The 20,603-nt window shown below is 40.5% G+C and overlaps 1 protein-coding gene across 2 annotated transcripts in view; it reads right to left on the bottom strand.

Annotated features, from left to right (window-relative positions):
• Positions 1 to 594: 594 nt before the first annotated feature.
• Positions 595 to 20,603, bottom strand: part of LOC126260118 (39S ribosomal protein L41, mitochondrial) — a 120,546-nt gene continuing 100,537 nt past the window's right edge. The window contains exon 3 of one of the 2 annotated variants that reach the window (XM_049957361.1): positions 595 to 964. In XM_049957361.1, the coding sequence (XP_049813318.1) occupies positions 709 to 964 (256 nt within the window). In that variant the 3' untranslated portion in view covers positions 595 to 708. The remainder of the gene's footprint in view (positions 965 to 20,603) is intronic. The other variant, XM_049957362.1, reaches the window with a different exon arrangement.

Below are 20,603 nucleotides of genomic sequence, written 5' to 3'. Positions count from 1 at the left end.
TGAACTGTTCAGCGAGTTGTTACCTTTACTTCCTAAATTATGAAGTTAAGTACTGTCAGACAAACAGGTAAAAATCCAATGTGCAAGGGTAAACAGTCTCACTGACTTCATTTTCACAGTATGCTCAGTGTAACAAACAAGTTCTGTTAGATCAGAGATTAAGTGCTCTTTTGACATAAAAAGTAAGCCATATGACAATGTAATAAAAGTAAGAAATAAAAGAATAATAATTAATGTCATCTTCAACTTTTGTAGTCCTGTCTTCCTCAGTTGCGTGTAATATCACGGTATATTGATAATTTTTACTTATGGACCGTCGGACAGCACTAAAATAGTGTTTTATTCAGTTGCTGTCAGACGGTCCATAAGTAAAAATTATCAATATACCGTGATAATGTCTCTTAAGCTACTACAGAGCTGCAATCAGATGTGTCCGTCGACGACAAAAAGTTTAGTTTACTCTTCATGAAAAACTTAAGCAGCTAAAAAATACTGCCGCATCTTCAACAACTGTAAAACAAATCACAAATATTTCAACTGTGCGCAATCAATGGGGCTTGACAATGTATCATAAAATAAAATTTTCCTTTTTAGCAAATTATTAACTTTATTTTGGTGCCTGTGTACAATGTGTATTAACAGTGACATTCTTACTATACAAATACTGATTACCTAGTGTGTTACAAGTCACATAATGTAACAAGTCTCCTACTCTCTGGCACTTCTTGGCAGTTCACCACAAATATCATTTCCAACAGATCTTGCTTTATTCTTTGCTTCATCAGCAGTCAACGCCTCTTCAGGACTTGGCTCTAGAGGATTTCCGGAGGAGTCCAATTTTCCATTTTTGAAGTCCTCTACTATTTTCCTGCGATACACTGCATCAAACAGGTCACGGGCTGTGAACTCCGACTGTATGACATCCGGAGCCGCATAAGACACGTAAGGTTTTAACTGTGAAAAACTGAATAGAGTTATCTTTCAACTTTCTTTGTAATGTTTTTTTAAATTATACTAGTTTTTGGAATTTAGTAGTTACTGTAACATAGCTTTAAAAAGATGACTCACTATTTTCACACATCAATAAATCGTCAGTTCCGACAGTTAATAATGTAAAACAGGTCTTACTTAGCTAAACGGTGAGAGTTGTAAAAAACTAAATAATGAAAAAAAAAATTATGCTAAAACTCAATCACTAATATTTAGCATACTTTACAGACTATAAGATGCACTTTTTTCTTTGAAAAATTGCCTCCAAAATTGAGGTGTGTGTGATGCTCGGAATGAATGTAAAAATTTCCAGTGTTCGGTTTAAAATTCCCACCAGTCTTAAAAAATGGCCATATGTTTGATGTTGCGGAAAACTCATCTCTATCTGGCAACATTGTATCCAACTGGCAGCAGCAGTGCACTGATGTGATGAACATGTGTTTTGAGGATTCACAAGCTTGCTAACAGTGCCTCCCCCCCACCTCACCATCACAAACCGTGAACACTGTCTAGCCGATGGTGTGTCACTGCAGCAGATGGAGCTAGTGAACTTTAATTGAAAGTCAAGATTTTAAACATGGCTGCAACAGCAACTGTTGAAATTCTTCACGATAAAGGATGACAGCCAAATCAGTTGCAGGATAAAAATTTATTAAAATTCTTGACCAAGGTTTCAGTATATATAAATATACCTTCATCAGAAGTAAAAAATCCTGAACAGGAAGACACTTTCATTAGAAAAACCTTAGCATTGGAAGTGAGAAACACAAAATCTTAAGCAACAGTGAAATTACCAGAGTAATACAGGCACAAAATCTTTTAGTTACTTACTAAAATTACATCACGCAATGGAGAATAATAAAACACCTACGCTTAGAAGTCAGTTTAAGGTACACAAAAGTCAACACCCAATTCGCCCCATCGTTAACAGAATAAAGAGTCCACATCATAAATTAGCGAGATTCTTACACACTAAAATTAAAGAAGCCTTTGTTTTTGGAAACAACTATTCTGTTAAAAATAGTGCCGAGGTAATAAACAAGCTAAAATCGATAGAGATCACTTCTTCCTCTCGTTTGGTTTCTTTTGACGTCTTAAGTTTATACACTAATGTTCCAGTGGATATCACTCTTAAGATTATCGAAGATAACATTCGACAACATAGAACTTTAAGTGAGTTGCAATTGTCGGAACTTATGTCACTACTGCAGGTTGTACTAGATTACAATTACTTTCAGTTTAATGGCAAAATGTATGAGTAACCATTCGGCTTAGCCATGGGTTGCTCGTTAGCTGGTATCTTAGCTGACATCTTTGTGAATGCGTTAGAAGAAAAATTCTTCAAAAATAATCTTGCGTTGTGTAATATGATTCCCTTCTATGCTCGGTATGTTGATGACATACTCATAATATTTCAAGGGAGTGACCAAGATCTACAACAATTGTTTCATGTTTTTAAAAGTTTTCACGAGAAAATGAAATTCACAAAAGAGATACAAAATAATGAGAGAGAACTCCATTTCCTTGACTTGAAAGTTAAGTCATCTGGTAACACTATTAGCTTCGACATTTTTCGTAAAGAAACTTTTTGTGATAATATTATCCCAGTAGATTCTTGTCATCCTCAAACTCACAAAATCGCCTTTTTTCATTCTGCAGTTCATCGTGCTGTGAGCACATCTTTAGAACAGAATTCTTTAGAAAAAGAAATATCTTTATTAATATTAATGGCTACTAACAATGGATACAATCCTAAACTTATTGACCAAATTGTTAAGAAAAAAACAGCTGTAAAATGTTCAACTTTAGGAGATAACAGGGCGAAAAGAATGAGTGTAGTAACTTTATTTCTATTCCATTTTTGGGGAACGTTTCATATAAGATAAGAAGACTTTTACAGAAACAATACGGTTACAGAGTTGCCTTTTCCATAAATAATAGCCTGAAACAAAGAGTAATTCATACTATTGGAACACGGGAAGAACTCGGCACTAAATCCGGTGTATACAAAATTACTTTTAACGACTGCCCAAACTATTACATTTGACAGACAGGTAGACTCATTAAAGTAAGGTATAAAGAGCACATGCTAGGTAAAAATGGGGAAAACGTACATAATTCCACGTTTGCCGAACATCTATGGCTCTTACAGCATACGCCACGCGAACTGGACAATGTAGAGTTGCTTCATGAAGCGAATAAGGGTTATAAACTGGACTTACTCAAAGAATTAGAGATTTTCAAGCATCTGTCTCTAAAAGATGGTTTTGTTCTTAATGAACAGGTGCAGCTTAGAAACAAAAATTTTTTAGACAGTTTCAAACCTCTCCTTGCCTTAATGTAATACAGTGTGGCTGACTAGAAGTTAGTTTTCTTGCTTACTGATGCCGGTGAAATGCACTTTTCCTGTCTTGTTGGGATTTTACGTATTTTTAATGTTTGCTGTTTGTGATTTTCGATGTGTATGTGTGGTTAATTGACTAGTATGTTTCTATTCACAATGACAGATTGTTTCGTTTTATTGTAACATTTTGGTTATTTTCGCTAGTATGTATTTCATCACCTACGTTACGCGAGATTCTCGCGCATTACACTAGTGCCCTCTCTCGTTAGATGTGCTCTATAGTGCGAGCTTCATCTGTTTGACACTAGGACACAGGTAAATTGGTTCCATATTTTCTATTTTACATAAATGTTTTTAAATGGTCTGATATGTTTTATTTATTAAGACAGAAAGTTTGAATTAGCACAACTTTTAATAATTTTTGATGCGCTTATGTAGGTATGCATGGATTTTAATATGCGCGAGTGTCTGGCACATACCACAAGTGCCCCCTCTCGGCGAAACCATCTGCCCTAGTGCTTTCACTCTTGTCTCGATAGTTCATAGGCGAAGTACTGGTCATGTTGTACAAATGGAGAAGATGTGGCACGATTGTTTTGTTGATCTCCATTGCATGATGTAATTTTAGTAAGTAACTAAAAGATTTTGTGCCTGTATTACTCTGGTAATTTCACTGTTACTTAAGATTTTGTGTTTCTCACTTCCGATGCTAAGGTTTTTCTAATGAAAGTGTCTTCCTGTTAAGGATTTTTTACTTCTGATGAAGGTATATTTATATATACTGAAACCTTGGTCAAGAATTTTAATAAATTTTTATCCTGCAACTGATTTGGCTGTCATCCTTTATCGTGATTAATTGAAAGTGATTTGTGTTATCAGTAACAATATCTTTGTTAGTAACTATCTTTTGTAATGGAAAAAAAATAAAAGGTATTCATACATGTGGTTCCTGATGAGGGGCAGCAGCCTTTTCAGTAGTTGCAGGGGCAACAGTCTGGATGATTGACTGATCTGGCCTTGTAACATTAACCAAAACGGCCTTGCTGTGCTGGTACTGCGAACGGCTGAAAGCAAGGGGAAACTACAGCCGTAATTTTTCCCGAGGACATGCAGCTTTACTGTATGATTAAATGATGATGGCGTCCTCTTGGGTAAAATATTCCGGAGGTAAAATAGTCCCCCATTCGGATCTCCGGGCGGGGACTACTCAAGAGGACGTCGTTATCAGGAGAAAGAAAACTGGCATTCTACGGATCGGAGCGTGGAATGTCAGATCCCTTAATCGGGCAGGTAGGTTAGAAAATTTAAAAAGGGAAATGGATAGGTTAAAGTTAGATATAGTGGGAATTAGTGAAGTTCGGTGGCAGGAGGAACAAGACTTTTGGTCAGGTGATTACAGGGTTATAAATACAAAATCAAATAGGGGTAATGCAGGAGTAGGTTTAATAATGAATAAAAAAATAGGAGTGCGGGTTAGCTACTACAAACAGCATAGTGAACGCATTATTGTGGCCAAGATAGACACAAAGCCCATGCCTACTACAGTAGTACAAGTTTATATGCCAACTAGCTCTGCAGATGATGAAGAAATTGGTGAAATGTATGACGAGATAAAAGAAATTATTCAGGTAGTGAAGGGAGACGAAAATTTAATAGTCATGGGTGACTGGAATTCGTCAGTAGGAAAGGGGAGAGAAGGAAACATAGTAGGTGAATATGGATTGGGGGGAAGAAATGAAAGAGGAAGCCGCCTTGTAGAATTTTGCACAGAGCATAACTTAATCATAGCTAACACTTGGTTCAAGAATCATAAAAGAAGGTTGTATACCTGGAAGAATCCTGGAGATACTAATAGGTATCAGATAGATTATATAATGGTAAGACAGAGATTTAGGAACCAGGTTTTAAATTGTAAGACATTTCCAGGGGCAGATGTGGATTCTGACCACAATCTATTGGTTATGAACTGCAGATTGAAACTGAAGAAACTGCAAAAAGGTGGGAATTTAAGGAGATGGGACCTGGATAAAATGAAAAAAAACCAGAGGTTGTAGAGAGTTTCAGGGAGAGCATAAGGGAACAATTGACAGGAATGGGGGAAAGAAATACAGTAGAAGAAGAATGGGTAGCTCTGAGGGATGAAGTAGTGAAGGCAGCAGAGGATCAAGTAGGTAAAAAGACGAGGGCTAATAGAAATCCTTGGGTAACAGAAGAAATATTGAATTTAATTGAGGAAAGGAGAAAATATAAAAATGCAGTAAATGAAGCAGGCAAAAGGGAATACAAACGTCTCAAAAATGAGATCGACAGAAAGTGCAGAATGGCTAAGCAGGGATGGCTAGAGGACAAATGTAAGGATGTAGAGGCTTGTCTCACTAGGGGTAAGATAGATACTGCCTACAGGAAAATTAAAGAGACCTTTGGAGAGAAGAGAACCACTTGTATGAATATCAAGAGCTCAGATGGCAACCCAGTTCTAAGCAAAGAAGGGAAGGCAGAAAGGTGGAAGGAGTATATAGAGGGTTTATACAAGGGCGATGTACTTGAGGACAGTATTATGGAAATGGAAGAGGATGTAGATGAAGATGAAATGGGAGATAAGATACTGCGTGAAGAGTTTGACAGAGCACTGAAAGACCTGAGTCGAAACAAGGCCCCGGGAGTAGACAACATTCCATTAGAACTACTGATGGCCTTGGGAGAGCCAGTCATGACAAAACTCTACCATCTGGTGAGCAAGATGTATGAGACAGGCGAAATACCCACAGACTTCAAGAAGAATATAATAATTCCAATACCAAAGAAAGCAGGTGTTGACAGATGTGAAAATTACCGAACTATCAGTTTAATAAGTCACAGCTGCAAAATACTAACGCGAATTCTTTACAGACGAATGGAAAAACTAGTAGAAGCGGACCTCGGGGAAGATCAGTTTGGATTCCGTAGAAATGTTGGAACACGTGAGGCAATACTAACCTTACGACTTATCTTAGAAGAAAGATTAAGAAAAGGCAAACCTACGTTTCTAGCATTTGTAGACTTAGAGAAAGCTTTTGACAATGTTAACTGGAATACTCTCTTTCAAATTCTGAAGGTGGCAGGGGTAAAATACAGGGAGCGAAAGGCTATTTACAATTTGTACAGAAACCAGATGGCAGTTATAAGAGTCGAGGGACATGAAAGGGAAGCAGCAGTTGGGAAGGGAGTGAGACAGGGTTGTAGCCTCTCCCCGATGTTATTCAATCTGTATATTGAGCAAGCAGTAAAGGAAACAAAAGAATAATTCGGAGTAGGTATAAAAATTCATGGAGAAGAACTAAAAACTTTGAGGTTCGCCGATGACATTGTAATTCTGTCAGAGACAGCAAAGGACTTGGAAGAGCAGTTGAACGGAATGGACAGTGTCTTGAAAGGAGGATATAAGATGAACATCAACAAAAACAAAACGAGGATAATGGAATGTAGTCAAATTAAATCGGGTGATGCTGAGGGGATTAGATTAGGAAATGAGACACTTAAAGTAGTAAAGGAGTTTTGCTATTTAGGGAGTAAAATAACTGATGATGGTCGAAGTAGAGAGGATATAAAATGTAGACTGGCAATGGCAAGGAAATCGTTTCTGAAGAAGAGAAATTTGTTAACATCGAGTATAGATTTAAGTGTCAGGAAGTCGTTTCTGAAAGTATTTGTATGGAGTGTAGCCATGTATGGAAGTGAAACATGGACGATAAACAGTTTGGACAAGAAGAGAATAGAAGCTTTTGAAATGTGGTGCTACAGAAGAATGCTGAAGATAAGGTGGGTAGATCACGTAACTAATGAGGAGGTATTGAATAGGATTGGGGAGAAGAGAAGTTTGTGGCTCAACTTGACTAGAAGAAGGGATCGGTTGGTAGGACATGTTTTGAGGCATCAAGGGATCACAAATTTAGTATTGGAGGGCAGCGTGGAGGGTAAAAATCGTAGAGGGAGACCAAGAGATCAATACACTAAGCAGATTCAGAAGGATGTAGGTTGCAGTAGGTACTGGGAGATGAAGAAGCTTGCACAGGATAGAGCAGCATGGAGAGCTGCATCAAACCAGTCTCAGGACTGAAGACCACAACAACAACAACAACATTCATACCCTGTGGGCTATTAATTGAAAGTAAGAGCACATGCAGAAGAACAGGGAAACAGAGCATCTCAGTAACATTTCAGGCCTCTACCAACAGGGGGGAAAAATTGCAATTGGTGAGTTGGTAAAGATTTGAGAAAAATGAGGAGGACTATACGTGCATATAGAGGAGTGAATGCAAAATGATCATAACAAGGAGATAACGTACTGAAATGGATTCAAGGACACCGTCAAAACGGCACTGGAATTAATACAAAAATGATTCAAATACATGCTCATAGGCTAGCGCTACAGTGGAACATCACAGATTTTATGGGTAGAGTTGGTTCGTGCTACAGTTTTACAAAGCATCATGGACTTACCATGCGAACCAAAATCTCTCACAAAATACCACAAGAGTATGAAGAGAAAATATTGTCTTCACATCGCCATATTATTCCACATTGGGGAGGGGTGGGGATGAACAGTGTGGAACTAAGCCAAAGCGAAAATGGGTGAAATTCCTCTGACATCTAATGTGCCACGTAACAACTGTTGCTATGAAAGGTGCTAACTAGAACTACAAAAACAAGTGGTCATGAAAAAATGCACTACACTGTTGGCCTTTCATGTTGTGCCGATGGTACTAAACTTAATGCAATGATTTTTTCAAGTGCAAAACAATACTAAGACCATCTGAAATACTGCCAGATGGTGGTGTTCACAAACATAACAAGAGTTGGATGGACGAGGTTAGTATGAAATTACAGATTAACAGAGGGTGGGAGAGAAGGAATGGCGCTTTACTAAAGAAGAGTTCTCTCCTTGTTCTAGATCACTTAAGTAGACACTTGAAAAATTCTGTGAAAGAGAAACTGAGACAGGGAAATACAAAGATTGCTGTTATTCTAGGAGAACTTACTTTACAACTGCAACCTCTTGATGTCTTGATAAATAAACCACTTGAAGTGTACATGAGAGAGGAATGGAACAAATGAATGATAAATGAAACCGAACATGAATTATTCCAAAAGGATCCTTAAAAAGACCTACAATCAAGTTTTTAGTGGACAAAACAGTCATTGTTTAGAGTGAGAGAAGACATTACTGTTAAATCCTTCAAAAAGAGCAGCATGACGGCAGTGAAGGTCATCTTGTATGAAAAGGACAAGGATGGCAATGAAGAAGAAGAAGAAAAAAGGCAGATTATTTTCAGGGATTTTAAAAGTCAGTTCAGTTTTATGAACTGAGAATTTTTTTAGTCTGGCTTTGCAATCTAATAATAAAAATAGAAAAAATGTTATTTTCTACAAAAGGAGTCCCTAATTTCTTATAGTCTGTAAAATATGGAATTTCAGAAACTGTCTTTCACATTAACACAGTTCCAGGTCTCAGCAGGGCGGCGGGGGGAGGGGGGGGAGGGGGGGGGTTATCAGCCTTGACAGCAAATGCAAAGCAAGGGGCTAAAAATATATGATATTAGTACATAATGATGGGCACCTACCCTACCTAAAGAATGTCTTGATATTTAATGTAACAGTGTAACAATATAGAACATGTAAAATGTGCACTTTCATGGCCGGAATGTCACAATTAATAAAATGCTCCAGGCTATTATACTGTGGTCAAGTAGATTTCACCTTAAAATGCAATGTTTCGTCCTCACTTGAACATGACATTTTCAATGGGTATCGAAGGTCCAATTCACAGCATGGCCTCGCTACTGACTACAGCAAAATTCCACTTCCGCATGCTTCCGCGCAGTCGCGTAATGTCATGTTTCGAACATGCGAGTGCTCCTGGCCATTGTTCACAGCCATCATCATCCTCTGCAGCTATCACCCCATAGTGGAAGACATACACATCTTCCTCAGCACAAGGATCCAGATGTCATTCAATTTCATGCCCTCTTTCCTATTGAAAGTCCTAGGGCTCTGGAAACCAAACAGGAAACCAAATATTTGATTCCGGTACGCAGATGATTGTTTTGTGGTGACATGGCAGGGAGGAACTGGATCATTTTCACAAACATCTGACGGGGATCAATCCAAAGATCAAGTTTACCATGGAGGAGGAGGCAGGCAGGCAGAAGATTGAATTTTCCTGATGTGCTGACTTCAAAGAAAGAAGATGGTAGCTTGGGCCACACAGTTTGCCAAAAACCAACGCACAAAGAACGTTACCTACACCGGGATTTGAACCACCACTCACAATAAAATTGAGGCAACATTAAAACATTGGCAGATAGAGCAAGGAAAATCTGCGAACCAGAGCCACTTGATGCTGAATTAAAACATCTCACCAATGTATTGCTCAAGAATGGTTGTTCTTTCACTGAGGTGAAAAGAGCATTAAGACCAGCACATAGAAATCATAGCAATGCTAAAGTTCCAGTGAAGAAAGTTACTGACCACACAGGAAAAATCTTGAAAAAGCGTAACATCACCATAATCTACAAACCCACCTGGAAGATATAAGAACACCTAAAATCAGCCAAGGATGCTTGCCAACCACTGGAAAAAGCAGGAATTTATAGGATTCCATGTAGCTGTGAGGAGGCATACATGGGGATTACAAAAAAAACAGTCAAAAAACAATTAGAACAACATATGGGCAATTGCAGAAGAGGGGAGACTGACAGATCAGCTGTTGTGGAACATGTTCTGCAGCCAGGAGACAACCACATTCAAAATGCGATGTCACGCCACTGTGCCGAAGTAGAATTTTGCTGTAATCAGTAGTGAGTCAGGGTGTGAATCGGACATTCAAAGAAGCTACTATCTCCATTGAAAATGCCCTCCGGGGACAAAATGTTAGATTTTAAGGTGCAATCCATTCAAACGTGGAATAACAGCCTGGAACATATTAGTAACGCAGAACATAAAATCAACAGACAGTACATATTGATACCCCAATAATATTTCATGTATACGGAATCTCTTAAATACATAATACAAGCTTGTAACATGAAAATTCCTGGCAGATTAACTCTGTGCCGGACCGAGACGAACTCGGGACCTTTGTGTCCGCAACAGGCACTCTACCAACTGAGATATTCAAGATAGGAGATGAAGTACTGACAGAAGTAAAGCTGCGAGGATGGCTTGTGAGTCACAACTCAGTTGGTAGAGCACTTGCCCATGAAAGCAAAGGTCTTGTGTCCGAGTCTCGATCCAGCACACAGTTTTAATCTGCAAGAAAGTTTCATACCAGTGCACATGTTGTTGTTGTTGTTGTTGTGGTGTTCAGTACTGAGACTGGTTTGATGCAGCTCTCCATACTACTCTATCCTGTGCAAGCTGCTTCATCTCCCAGTACCTACTGCAACCTACATCCTTCTGAATCTGCTTAGTGTATTGATCTCTTGGTCTCCCTCTACGATTTTTACCCTCCACGCTGCCATCCAATGCTAAATTTGTGATCCCTTGATGCCTCAAAACATGTCCTACCAACCGATCCCTTCTTCTAGTCAAGTTGTGCCACAAACTTCTCTTCTCCCCAATCCTATTCAATACCTCCTCATTAGTTACGTGATCTACCCACCTGATCTTCAGCATTCTTCTGCAGCACCACATTTCGAAAGCTTCTATTCTCTTCTTGTCCAAACTGGTTATCGTCCATGTTCCACTTCCATACATGGCTACACTCCATACAAATACTTTCAGAAACGACTTCCTGACACTTAAATCTATCCTAGATGTTAACAAATTTCTCTTCTTCAGAAACACTTTTCTTGCCATTGCCAGTCTACATTTTATATCCTCTCTACTTCGACCATCATCAGTTATTTTACTCCCTAAACAGCAAAACTCCTTTACTACTTTAAGTGTCTCATTTCCTAATCTAATCCCCTCAGCATCACCCGATTTAATTTGACTACATTCCATTATCCTCGTTTTGCTTTTGTTGATGTTCATCTTATATCCTCCTTTCAAGACACTGTCCATTCCGTTCAACTGCTCTTCCAAGTCCTTTGCTGTCTCTGACAGAATTACAATGTCATCGGCGAACCTCAAAGTTTTTAGTTCTTCTCCATGAATTTTAATACCTACTCCGAATTTTTCTTTTGTTTCCTTTACTGCTTGCTCAATATACAGATTGAATAACATCGGGGAGAGGCTACAACCCTGTCTCACTCCTTTCCCAACCACTGCTTCCCTTTCATGCCCCTCGACTCTTATAACTGCCATCTGGTTTCTGTACAAATTGTAAATAGCCTTTCGCTTCTTGTATTTTACCCCTGCCACCTTCAGAATTTGAAAGAGAGTATTCCAGTTAACATTGTCAAAAGCTTTCTCCACGTCTACAAATGCTAGAAACGTAGGTTTGCCTTTTCTTAATCTTTCTTCTAAGGTAAGTCGTAAGGTTAGTATTGCCTCACGTGCTCCAACATCTTCTAATAATTTCCGGGTATGCAGCCGGATCCCGTCGACATTCTGCCACGATATTTCGGCCCAGAGGCGTCCGGCCATCATCAGGTGAGTACACAACTACTGAACAGCCCAGGTGTAGTCGCGGTATTTATGCCGAATCTCGAAATTATGCCGAAATATCGTGGCAGAATGTCGACGGGATCCGGCTGCATACCCGGAAATTATTAGAAGATGAAATACGCCGGGAAAATTTCGGAAGTCACGTGTTCCAACATTTCTACGGAATCCAAACTGATCTTCCCCAAGGTCCGCTTCTACCAGTTTTTCCATTCGTCTGTAAAGAATTCGCGTTAGTATTTTGCAGCCGTGACTTATTAAACTGATAGTTCGGTAATTTTCACATCTGTCAACACCTGCTTTCTTTGGGATTGGAATTATTATATTCTTCTTGAAGTCTGAGGGTATTTCGCCTGTCTCATACATCTTGCTCACCAGATGGTAGAGTTTTGTCATGACTGGCTCTCCCAAGGCCATCAGTAGTTCTAATGGAATGTTGTCTACTCCCGGGGCCTTGTTTCGACTCAGGTCTTTCAGTGCTCTGTCAAACTCTTCACGCAGTATCTTATCTCCCATTTCATCTTCATCTACATCCTCTTCCATTTCCATAATATTGTCCTCAAGTACATCACCCTTGTATAAACCCTCTATATACTCCTTCCACCTTTCTGCCTTCCCTTCTTTGCTTGGATTTGAGTTGCCATCTGAGCTCTTGATATTCATACAAGTGGTTCTCTTCTCTCCAAAGGTCTCTTTAATTTATCTGTAGGCAGTATCTATCTTACCCCTAGTGAGACAAGCCTCTACATCCTTACATTTGTCCTCTAGTCAACCCTGCTTAGCCATTTTGCACTTCCTGTCAATCTCATTTTTGAGACGTTTGTATTCCTTTTTGCCTGCTTCATTTACTGCATTTTTATATTTTCTCCTTTCATCAATTAAATTCAATATTTCTTCTGTTACCCAAGGATTTCTATTAGCCCTCGTCTTTTTACCTACTTGATCCTCTGCTGCCTTTACTTCATCCCTCAGGGCTACCCATTCTTCTTCTACTGTATTTCTTTCCCCCATTCCTGTCAATTGTTCCTTTATGCTCTTCCTGAAACTCTCTACAACCTCTGGTTTTTTCAGTTTATCCAGGGCCCATCTCCTTAAATTCCCACCTTTTTGCAGTTTCTTCAGTTTCAATCTGCAGTTCATAACCAATAGATTGTGGTCAGAATCCACATCTGCCCCTGGAAATGTCTTACAATTTAAAACCTGTTTCCTAAATCTCTGTCTTACCATTATATAATCTATCTGATACCTTTTAGTATCTCCAGGATTCTTCCAGGTATACAACCTTCTTTTATGATTCTTGAACCAAGTGTTAGCTATGATTAAGTTATGCTCTGTGCAAAATTCTACAAGGCGGTTTCCTCTTTCATTTCTTCCCCCCAATCCATATTCACCTACTATGTTTCCTTCTCTCCCTTTTCCTACTGACGAATTCCAGTCACCCATGACTATTAAATTTTCGTCTCCCTTCACTACCTGAATAATTTCATTTATTTTGTCATACATTTCATCAATTTCTTCATCATCTGCAGAGCTAGTTGGCACATAAACTTGTACTACTGTAGTAGGCATGGGCTTTGTGTCTGTCTTGGCCACAATAATGCGTTCAGTATGCTGTTTGTAGTAGCTAACCCGCACTCCTATTTTTTTATTCATTATTAAACCTACTCCTGCATTACCCCTATTTGATTTTGTATTTATAACCCTGTAATCACCTGACCAAAAATCTTGTTCCTCCTGCCTCCGAACTTCACTAATTCCCACTATATCTAACTTTAACCTATCCATTTCCCTTTTTAAATTTTCTAACCTACCTGCCCGATTAAGGGATCTGACATTCCACGCTCCGATCCGTAGAATGCCAGTTTTCTTTCTCCTGATAACGACGTCCTCTTGAGTAGTCCCCGCCCGGAGATCCGAATGGGGGACTATTTTACCTCCGGAATATTTTACCCAAGAGGACGCCATCATCATTTAATCATACAGTAAAGCTGCATGTCCTCGGGAAAAATTACGGCTGTAGTTTCCCCTTGCTTTCAGCCGTTCGCAGTACCAGCACAGCAAGGCCGTTTTGGTTAATGTTACAAGGCCAGATCAGTCAATCATCTAGACTGTTGCCCCTGCAACTACTGAAAAGGCTGCTGCCCCTCTTCAGGAACCACATGTGTGTCTGGCCTCTCAACAGATACCCCTCCGTTGTGGTTGCACCTACGGTACGGCCATCTGTATCGCTGAGGCACGAAAGCCTCCCCACCAACGGCAAGGTCCATGGTTCAGTGCACATGCTGCAGCTTAAAACAAGTTACACAGAATAAATTTTCTTATTATCACACACAGCATTTAATTACTTAATGTTCGGAACTGATTTAAGCACATTCACAAATAACTGTCACCATAGGGCACAGAGAGAGAATAAGAAATGTGTTTTCTGTCTCTCATGTTTATCAGTTGCAACAGACTTAATTTTTTTATATTTTATCTATAATGTACATAAGTCATTGATACATTTATGAAACAGCTGACTCCCTATTGATAGTCTGTTTCTGATAGTACAGCAGAGGAAATAGGATCTCGACATTAAGGAGTTACTTGCCACAGTTGCGCAAATAATTCCACTGCAAGATTTGTGAGAACCAGCCTATGAAGAAAATGAGACAAGAAGAGAAGAGATCTGCCACTGTATTTCAGCACTTTTACATTTACTATGGATCTGGACTGCATCATTTGATTTGTTCAAGCCCAGAAATCATATATTTTGTTTCCACATAGACGGGGATCATAAACGATACATAATAACTACAAATATTTTGATAGATATAAGTAATTGAAACATACAACATAAACTTAGATAGTGTAACAATAATGGAAATTCCTTAATGGAATAATATGTAAAAAGGCAACCACTCAACAGAATACAGCACTAAACTAGCTTTCAAGTTCTTTAGCATATGCACCCTCTATCTCTACCTCTACACCTCTCCCCCCCCCCCCCCCCCACCCCACCTCTCTCTCTCTCTCTCTCTCTCTCTCTCTCTCTCTCTCTCTCTCTCTCTCTCACACACACACACACACACACACACACACACACACACACACCAACAAACAAACCAACAAACAAAACAAACAAACTACCACCACCACCAGCAGCAGCAGCTGTTGAGTGTTTCCATGAACCACACATTACTCAACTGTAGATGAGTGGTTGCCTTTATTTTATGTATTAAACTTAGACAGCACATAATAAATAAATAAATATGTAGCACTGTAACATATTTCCATGTATTCCCTCACAGAGTAAATACAATACAACTATAGGGATTGTTCAAATGACTGTGTCCTGAATAGCTAAACCTATATGGAATAGACCATTCTGATTCACTCTGATATTTGTATGAAAGTCAAGTTTGGTTTTATGGTCATGGACATCACTGATCGTCTTAAATGCTGTGAAGGCAAGTTTATGTGACTCCCTTATTTCACTTCCAACTATTATTCTAATCATCTTCTTTCGGATTTTGAACGTACTTAATGCTGCTGGAGTAACGGTTTCACAGCTCTTACGACATAACAACCTTGACTCAACTTCCCATTAACGTAATCTGTGTATCTAACATGATTGACCCACAGACATGTCATGTCAAAATTATTGGCAATTTAAGAAGGAAGATGAAGGTTTAATGTCCCAGTGAAGCTGACTTCATAAGTGTCAGAACACATGCTCTGAGAAACAAAGCCAGAACCACACCCAGCATTTGAATTAAGCCATTTAGGAAAATCACTGGAAACCCAAATCTGTATAGGTCAACAAATCTGAATGCTGCTTCTTTTGAAACAGGAATCCAGGAACCTAAAGATTCTGCCACAAGGGTAAGTCTAGCCTGTCAAAAAGAATTTACAAGCCATGGAGGATAATTGGACAGTACGAAGAATTGATAAGCTACGAACAAAAACTGCAAACAGGGAGGGACAACACCCCGCAAACCGAAGGTGAAAAATTGGAATGTAAAACTAGTACAGCAGAATACTTTATATCTGCAGAAGGACCGATAAACATGTCTGTTATAGAACCAGCGGGAGTCACTATTCATGTATCCAAGTGAAATCAGCAAAGCTTTACAAAATAGGATGTAAAAACAAAATCAAAAGTAGAAACGACAAATGGAAGACTTAAAATCTGACAGGAAAGCTCTGGAAAAGTTGAGTTTAAGTGTAAAAGACACAATATGCAAAATGCTAGTGTGACTGAATCTAGAGTTTGGATTCCTTATCAAGTAGGATGGTCTGCACATATGTAACAAATTCAGAGGTACACAAGTGGAATCCTAGCATGTCAGTACAGCCCATACAAAGTATTACAGGTGCTCAAAGAACTTAAATGAAATCTTAGAAAAAATTTAGGGAACTCATGTTAGCTGAAGTGAGAGCAACAATTCCACTGCTTGCTTAGAGATAAGAAGAATAATTAATTAACTGATTGATTGATTAACTGAGAGAGTATGGGACCAAATGATAAGGTCATCAGTCCCACAATTATAAAGTGGGTTACAGAAGAATGAGGGTCTGCTAAAAGTGGACAGATTCAGTCAGAGTAGTCAAACTATAAAAGAATGAACATTAAACACACACAGTAAAAGCATAAAAGGTAAGACCAAATCTAAAAACTGGAAAAAAGGAGGGTAGTCATGGGCTCACAGACCGCGAAGACTGCAAAAGGAGTCCCAACCACAACCAACCCACCCCTGCTCCAAGACTAAAGGAGAACCTGGAAATAAAAACCACTTTCACAGAGGAAACCGAGGACCAGGTCAGTCATCTGTGGATTGTCTGCTAATATTAAATTTAAGAAAGCAGGAAGACCATACTTAGCATGAAGGGTCGAAAGAAGGGGGACATTCCACCAATATGTGCGATATCGTCTGTCTGGCACCACAACAACATTGTGGGGATGGATCATTACGTAGGAGGAAACATTGGGTGAGCCGGGTATGGTTAACGCGTAAGCGGCATAAAACAGTGGACTCCTTCCGAGGGGGGCAGAAATAAGTGCCCCAAGTTGCAGTAGACTCCTTGATTGTGCGAAGTTTATTACTAGGACCAGTAGCGCTCCAGATGGCATTCCACTGTTTGGCAAAAAGAGATTTGACATAGATCCACATATCTGCAGCTTGAATCAAAGGAAATGGGGTAAGTATCTGTTTCTCTAGCCAAACGGTCAGCCAATTCATTCCCTGGGATTCCCACATGGCTTGGGAACCAGAGAAAGATGACTGAACAGGCGGCACACTCAAGGGCAGAGACCAAGGGGTGACGAGAGTAGCATCGATCGATAGCCTGCAAGCTGCTCATTGAATCATAACAAATTAAAACACTATGGAGGGAGGCCTGAGAAACAAAAAGGAGGGGCCTGTGAATGGCTAGAAGCTCTGCTGTAAATACCCTACATGATCCTGGCAACAAATGGTGCTAGAAGCCGGTAGGAGACGTGTAAGCGTATTCCATCGTATCAGTAGTCTTAGAACCATCAGTGTAAAAGATGGTGGCACCCCGGAACTCTGCAAGGATGTCACAGACAGGATGCCGGTAAACCATAGGAGCAACAGGGACCTTGGGACCCTGAAAGAGATTGGTCCTAATCAGTGGTCAAGGCGCCGTCCAAGGCGGGATATGGAAAAAAAAGACACCGGGTTGGTTGGTTGGTTGGCTGGTTTGAAGAGAGAGAATGGACCAAACTACTGGGTAATCAGACCTTGTTCATAATAAAACAATGCCACAAGGGTGAGAGTAAGACGGACGAAACACATAACACAAAACAAAAGGGAGGATAAGCCGCAAGCATGAAGGGAAACAAACGAATAATAAAAGGAACAAAAGAGGACAAGAAAACAAGAGAGGCACTAGAAACAGAAGGGAGTAAAACATGAAAGCAGATTACAGTGGCTGGCCACTCATGAGAATAAAAAGGGAAAGCCAACCACTCTGCAACACATTAAAACCTCCACCCTAAAAGCACTACAGTGGAGGATACAGAGGGACAAAGGACATGCGCTAAAACGTACACAGAAGTATAAAACCCACTCTCATGGACAAAACCTAAAACTAAAGCTGCTGTGGAGGCATTGCCGCCCAACACCGAAAGCAGGGTGCTTGGAAAGTTAAAAGTCCGCCGCAGAGTGGCTAAAAGTGGGCAGTCCAGCAAGAGGTGGACGACTGTCATTTGGGAGCCACAGCGACACTGAGGTGGGTCCTCACGACAGAGTAGGTAACCATGTGTTAGCCCATATAGTACTAGCGACAGAAAGTTGGCTGAAACCAGATGTAAACAGTAATGAAATCCTAAACTCAGATTGGAATGTATACCGCAGAGACAGGGTGGACAGTGAAGGGGAGGCACGTTTATAGCGATAAGAAGTGCAATAGTATCGAAGGAAATTGATGGAGATCCGAAATGTGAAATGATTTGGGTGAAGGTCACGGTTAAAGCAGGCTCAGACATGGTAATTGGATGTCTCTATAGGCCCCCTGGCTCAGCAGCTGTTGTGGCTGAGCACCTGAAGGGTAATTTGGAAAATATTTCGAGTAGATTTCCCCACCATGTTATAGTTCTGGGTGGAGATTTTAATTTGCCGGATATAGACTGGGAGACTCAAACGTTCATAACGGGTGGCAGGGACAAAGAATCCAGTGAAATTTTTTTAAGTGCTTTATCTGAAAACTACCTAGACCAGTTAAACAAAGAACCGACTCGTGGCGATAACATATTAGACCTTCTGGTGACAAACAGACCCGAACTATTTGAAATAGTTAACGCAGAACAGGGAATCAGCGATCATAAAGCGGTTACGGCATCGATGATTTCAGCCGTAAATAGAAATATTAAAAAAGGTAGGAAGATTTTTCTGTTAAGCAAAAGTGACGGAAAACTGCTGCGGAAGCAAAGGGAACTTCACAGCAAACATAAACAAAGCCTAAGCCTTGCAGACAAACAAAAATTACGCGAAGCGAAATGTAGTGTGAGGAGGGCTATGCGAGAGGCGTTCAATGACTTCGAAAGTAAAGTTCTATGTACTGACTTGGCAGAAAATCCTAAAAAATTTTGGTCTTATGTCAAAGTGGTAGGTGGATCAAAACAAAATGTCACAAAATGTCCAGACACTCTGTGACCAAAATGGTACTGAAACAGAGGATGACAGACTAAAGGCCGAAATACTAAATGTGTTTTTCCAAAGCTGTTTCACAGAGGAAGAGTGCACTGTAGTTCCTTCTCTAGATTGTCGCACAGATGACAAAATGGTAGATATCGAAATAGACGACAGATGGATAGAGAAACAATTAAAATCGCTCAAAAGAGGAAAGGCCGCTGGACCTGATGGGATACCAGTTCGACTTTACACAGAGTACGCGAAGGAACTTGCCCCCCTTCTTGCAGCGGTGTACCGTAGGTCTCTAGAAGAGCGTAGCGTTCCAAAGGATTGGAAAAGGGCACAGGTCATCCCCGTTTTCAAGAAGGGACGTCGAACAGATGTGCAGAACTATAGACCTATATCTCTGACGTCGATCAGTTGTAGAATTTTGGAGCACGTATTGGGTTCGAGTATAATGACTTTTCTGGAGACTAGAAATCTACTCTGTAGGAATCAGCATGGGTTTCGAAAAAAACGGTCGTGCGAAACCCAGCTCGCGCTATTCGTCCACGAGACTCGGAGGGCCATTGACACGGGTTCACAGGTAGATGCCGTGTTTCTTGACTTCCGCAAGGCGTTCGATACAGTTCCCCCACAGTCGTTTAATGAACAAAGTAAGAGCATATGGACTATCAGACCAATTGTGTGATTGGATTGAAGAGTTCCTAGATAACATAACGCAGCATGTCATTCTCAATGGAGAGAAGTCTTCCGAAGTAAGAGTGATTTCAGGTGTGCCGCAGGGTAGTGTCATAGGACCGTTGCTATTCACAATATACACTCCTGGAAATGGAAATAAGAACACCGTGAATTCATTGTCCCAGGAAGGGGAAACTTTATTGACACATTCCTGGGGTCAGATACATCACATGATCACACTGACAGAACCACAGGCACATAGACACAGGCAACAGAGCATGCACAATGTCGGCACTAGTACAGTGTATATCCACCTTTCGCAGCAATGCAGGCTGCTATTCTCCCATGGAGACGATCGTAGAGATGCTCGATGTAGTCCTGTGGAACGGCTTGCCATGCCATTTCCACCTGGCGCCTCAGTTGGACCAGCGTTCGTGCTGGACGTGCAGACCGCGTGAGACGACGCTTCATCCAGTCCCAAACATGCTCAATGGGGGACAGATCCGGAGATCTCGCTGGCCAGGGTAGTTGACTTACACCTTCTAGAGCACGTTGGGTGGCACGGGATACATGCGGACGTGCATTGTCCTGTTGGAACAGCAAGTTCCCTTGCCGGTCTAGGAATGGTAGAACGATGGGTTCGATGACGGTTTGGATGTACCGTGCACTATTCAGTGTCCCCTCGACGATCACCAGTGGTGTACGGCCAGTGTAGGAGATCGCTCCCCACACCATGATGCCGGGTGTTGGCCCTGTGTGCCTCGGTCGTATGCAGTCCTGATTGTGGCGCTCACCTGCACGGCGCCAAACACGCATACGACCATCATTGGCACCAAGGCAGAAACGACTCTCATCGCTGAAGACGG

This window comes from Schistocerca nitens, chromosome 5 (genome assembly GCF_023898315.1).
Source record: "Schistocerca nitens isolate TAMUIC-IGC-003100 chromosome 5, iqSchNite1.1, whole genome shotgun sequence".
NCBI classification, from domain to species: domain Eukaryota; kingdom Metazoa; phylum Arthropoda; class Insecta; order Orthoptera; family Acrididae; genus Schistocerca; species Schistocerca nitens.
The sequence above is the reverse complement of the archived record's forward strand: the minus strand, read 5'-3'. Positions and strand labels throughout refer to the sequence as shown.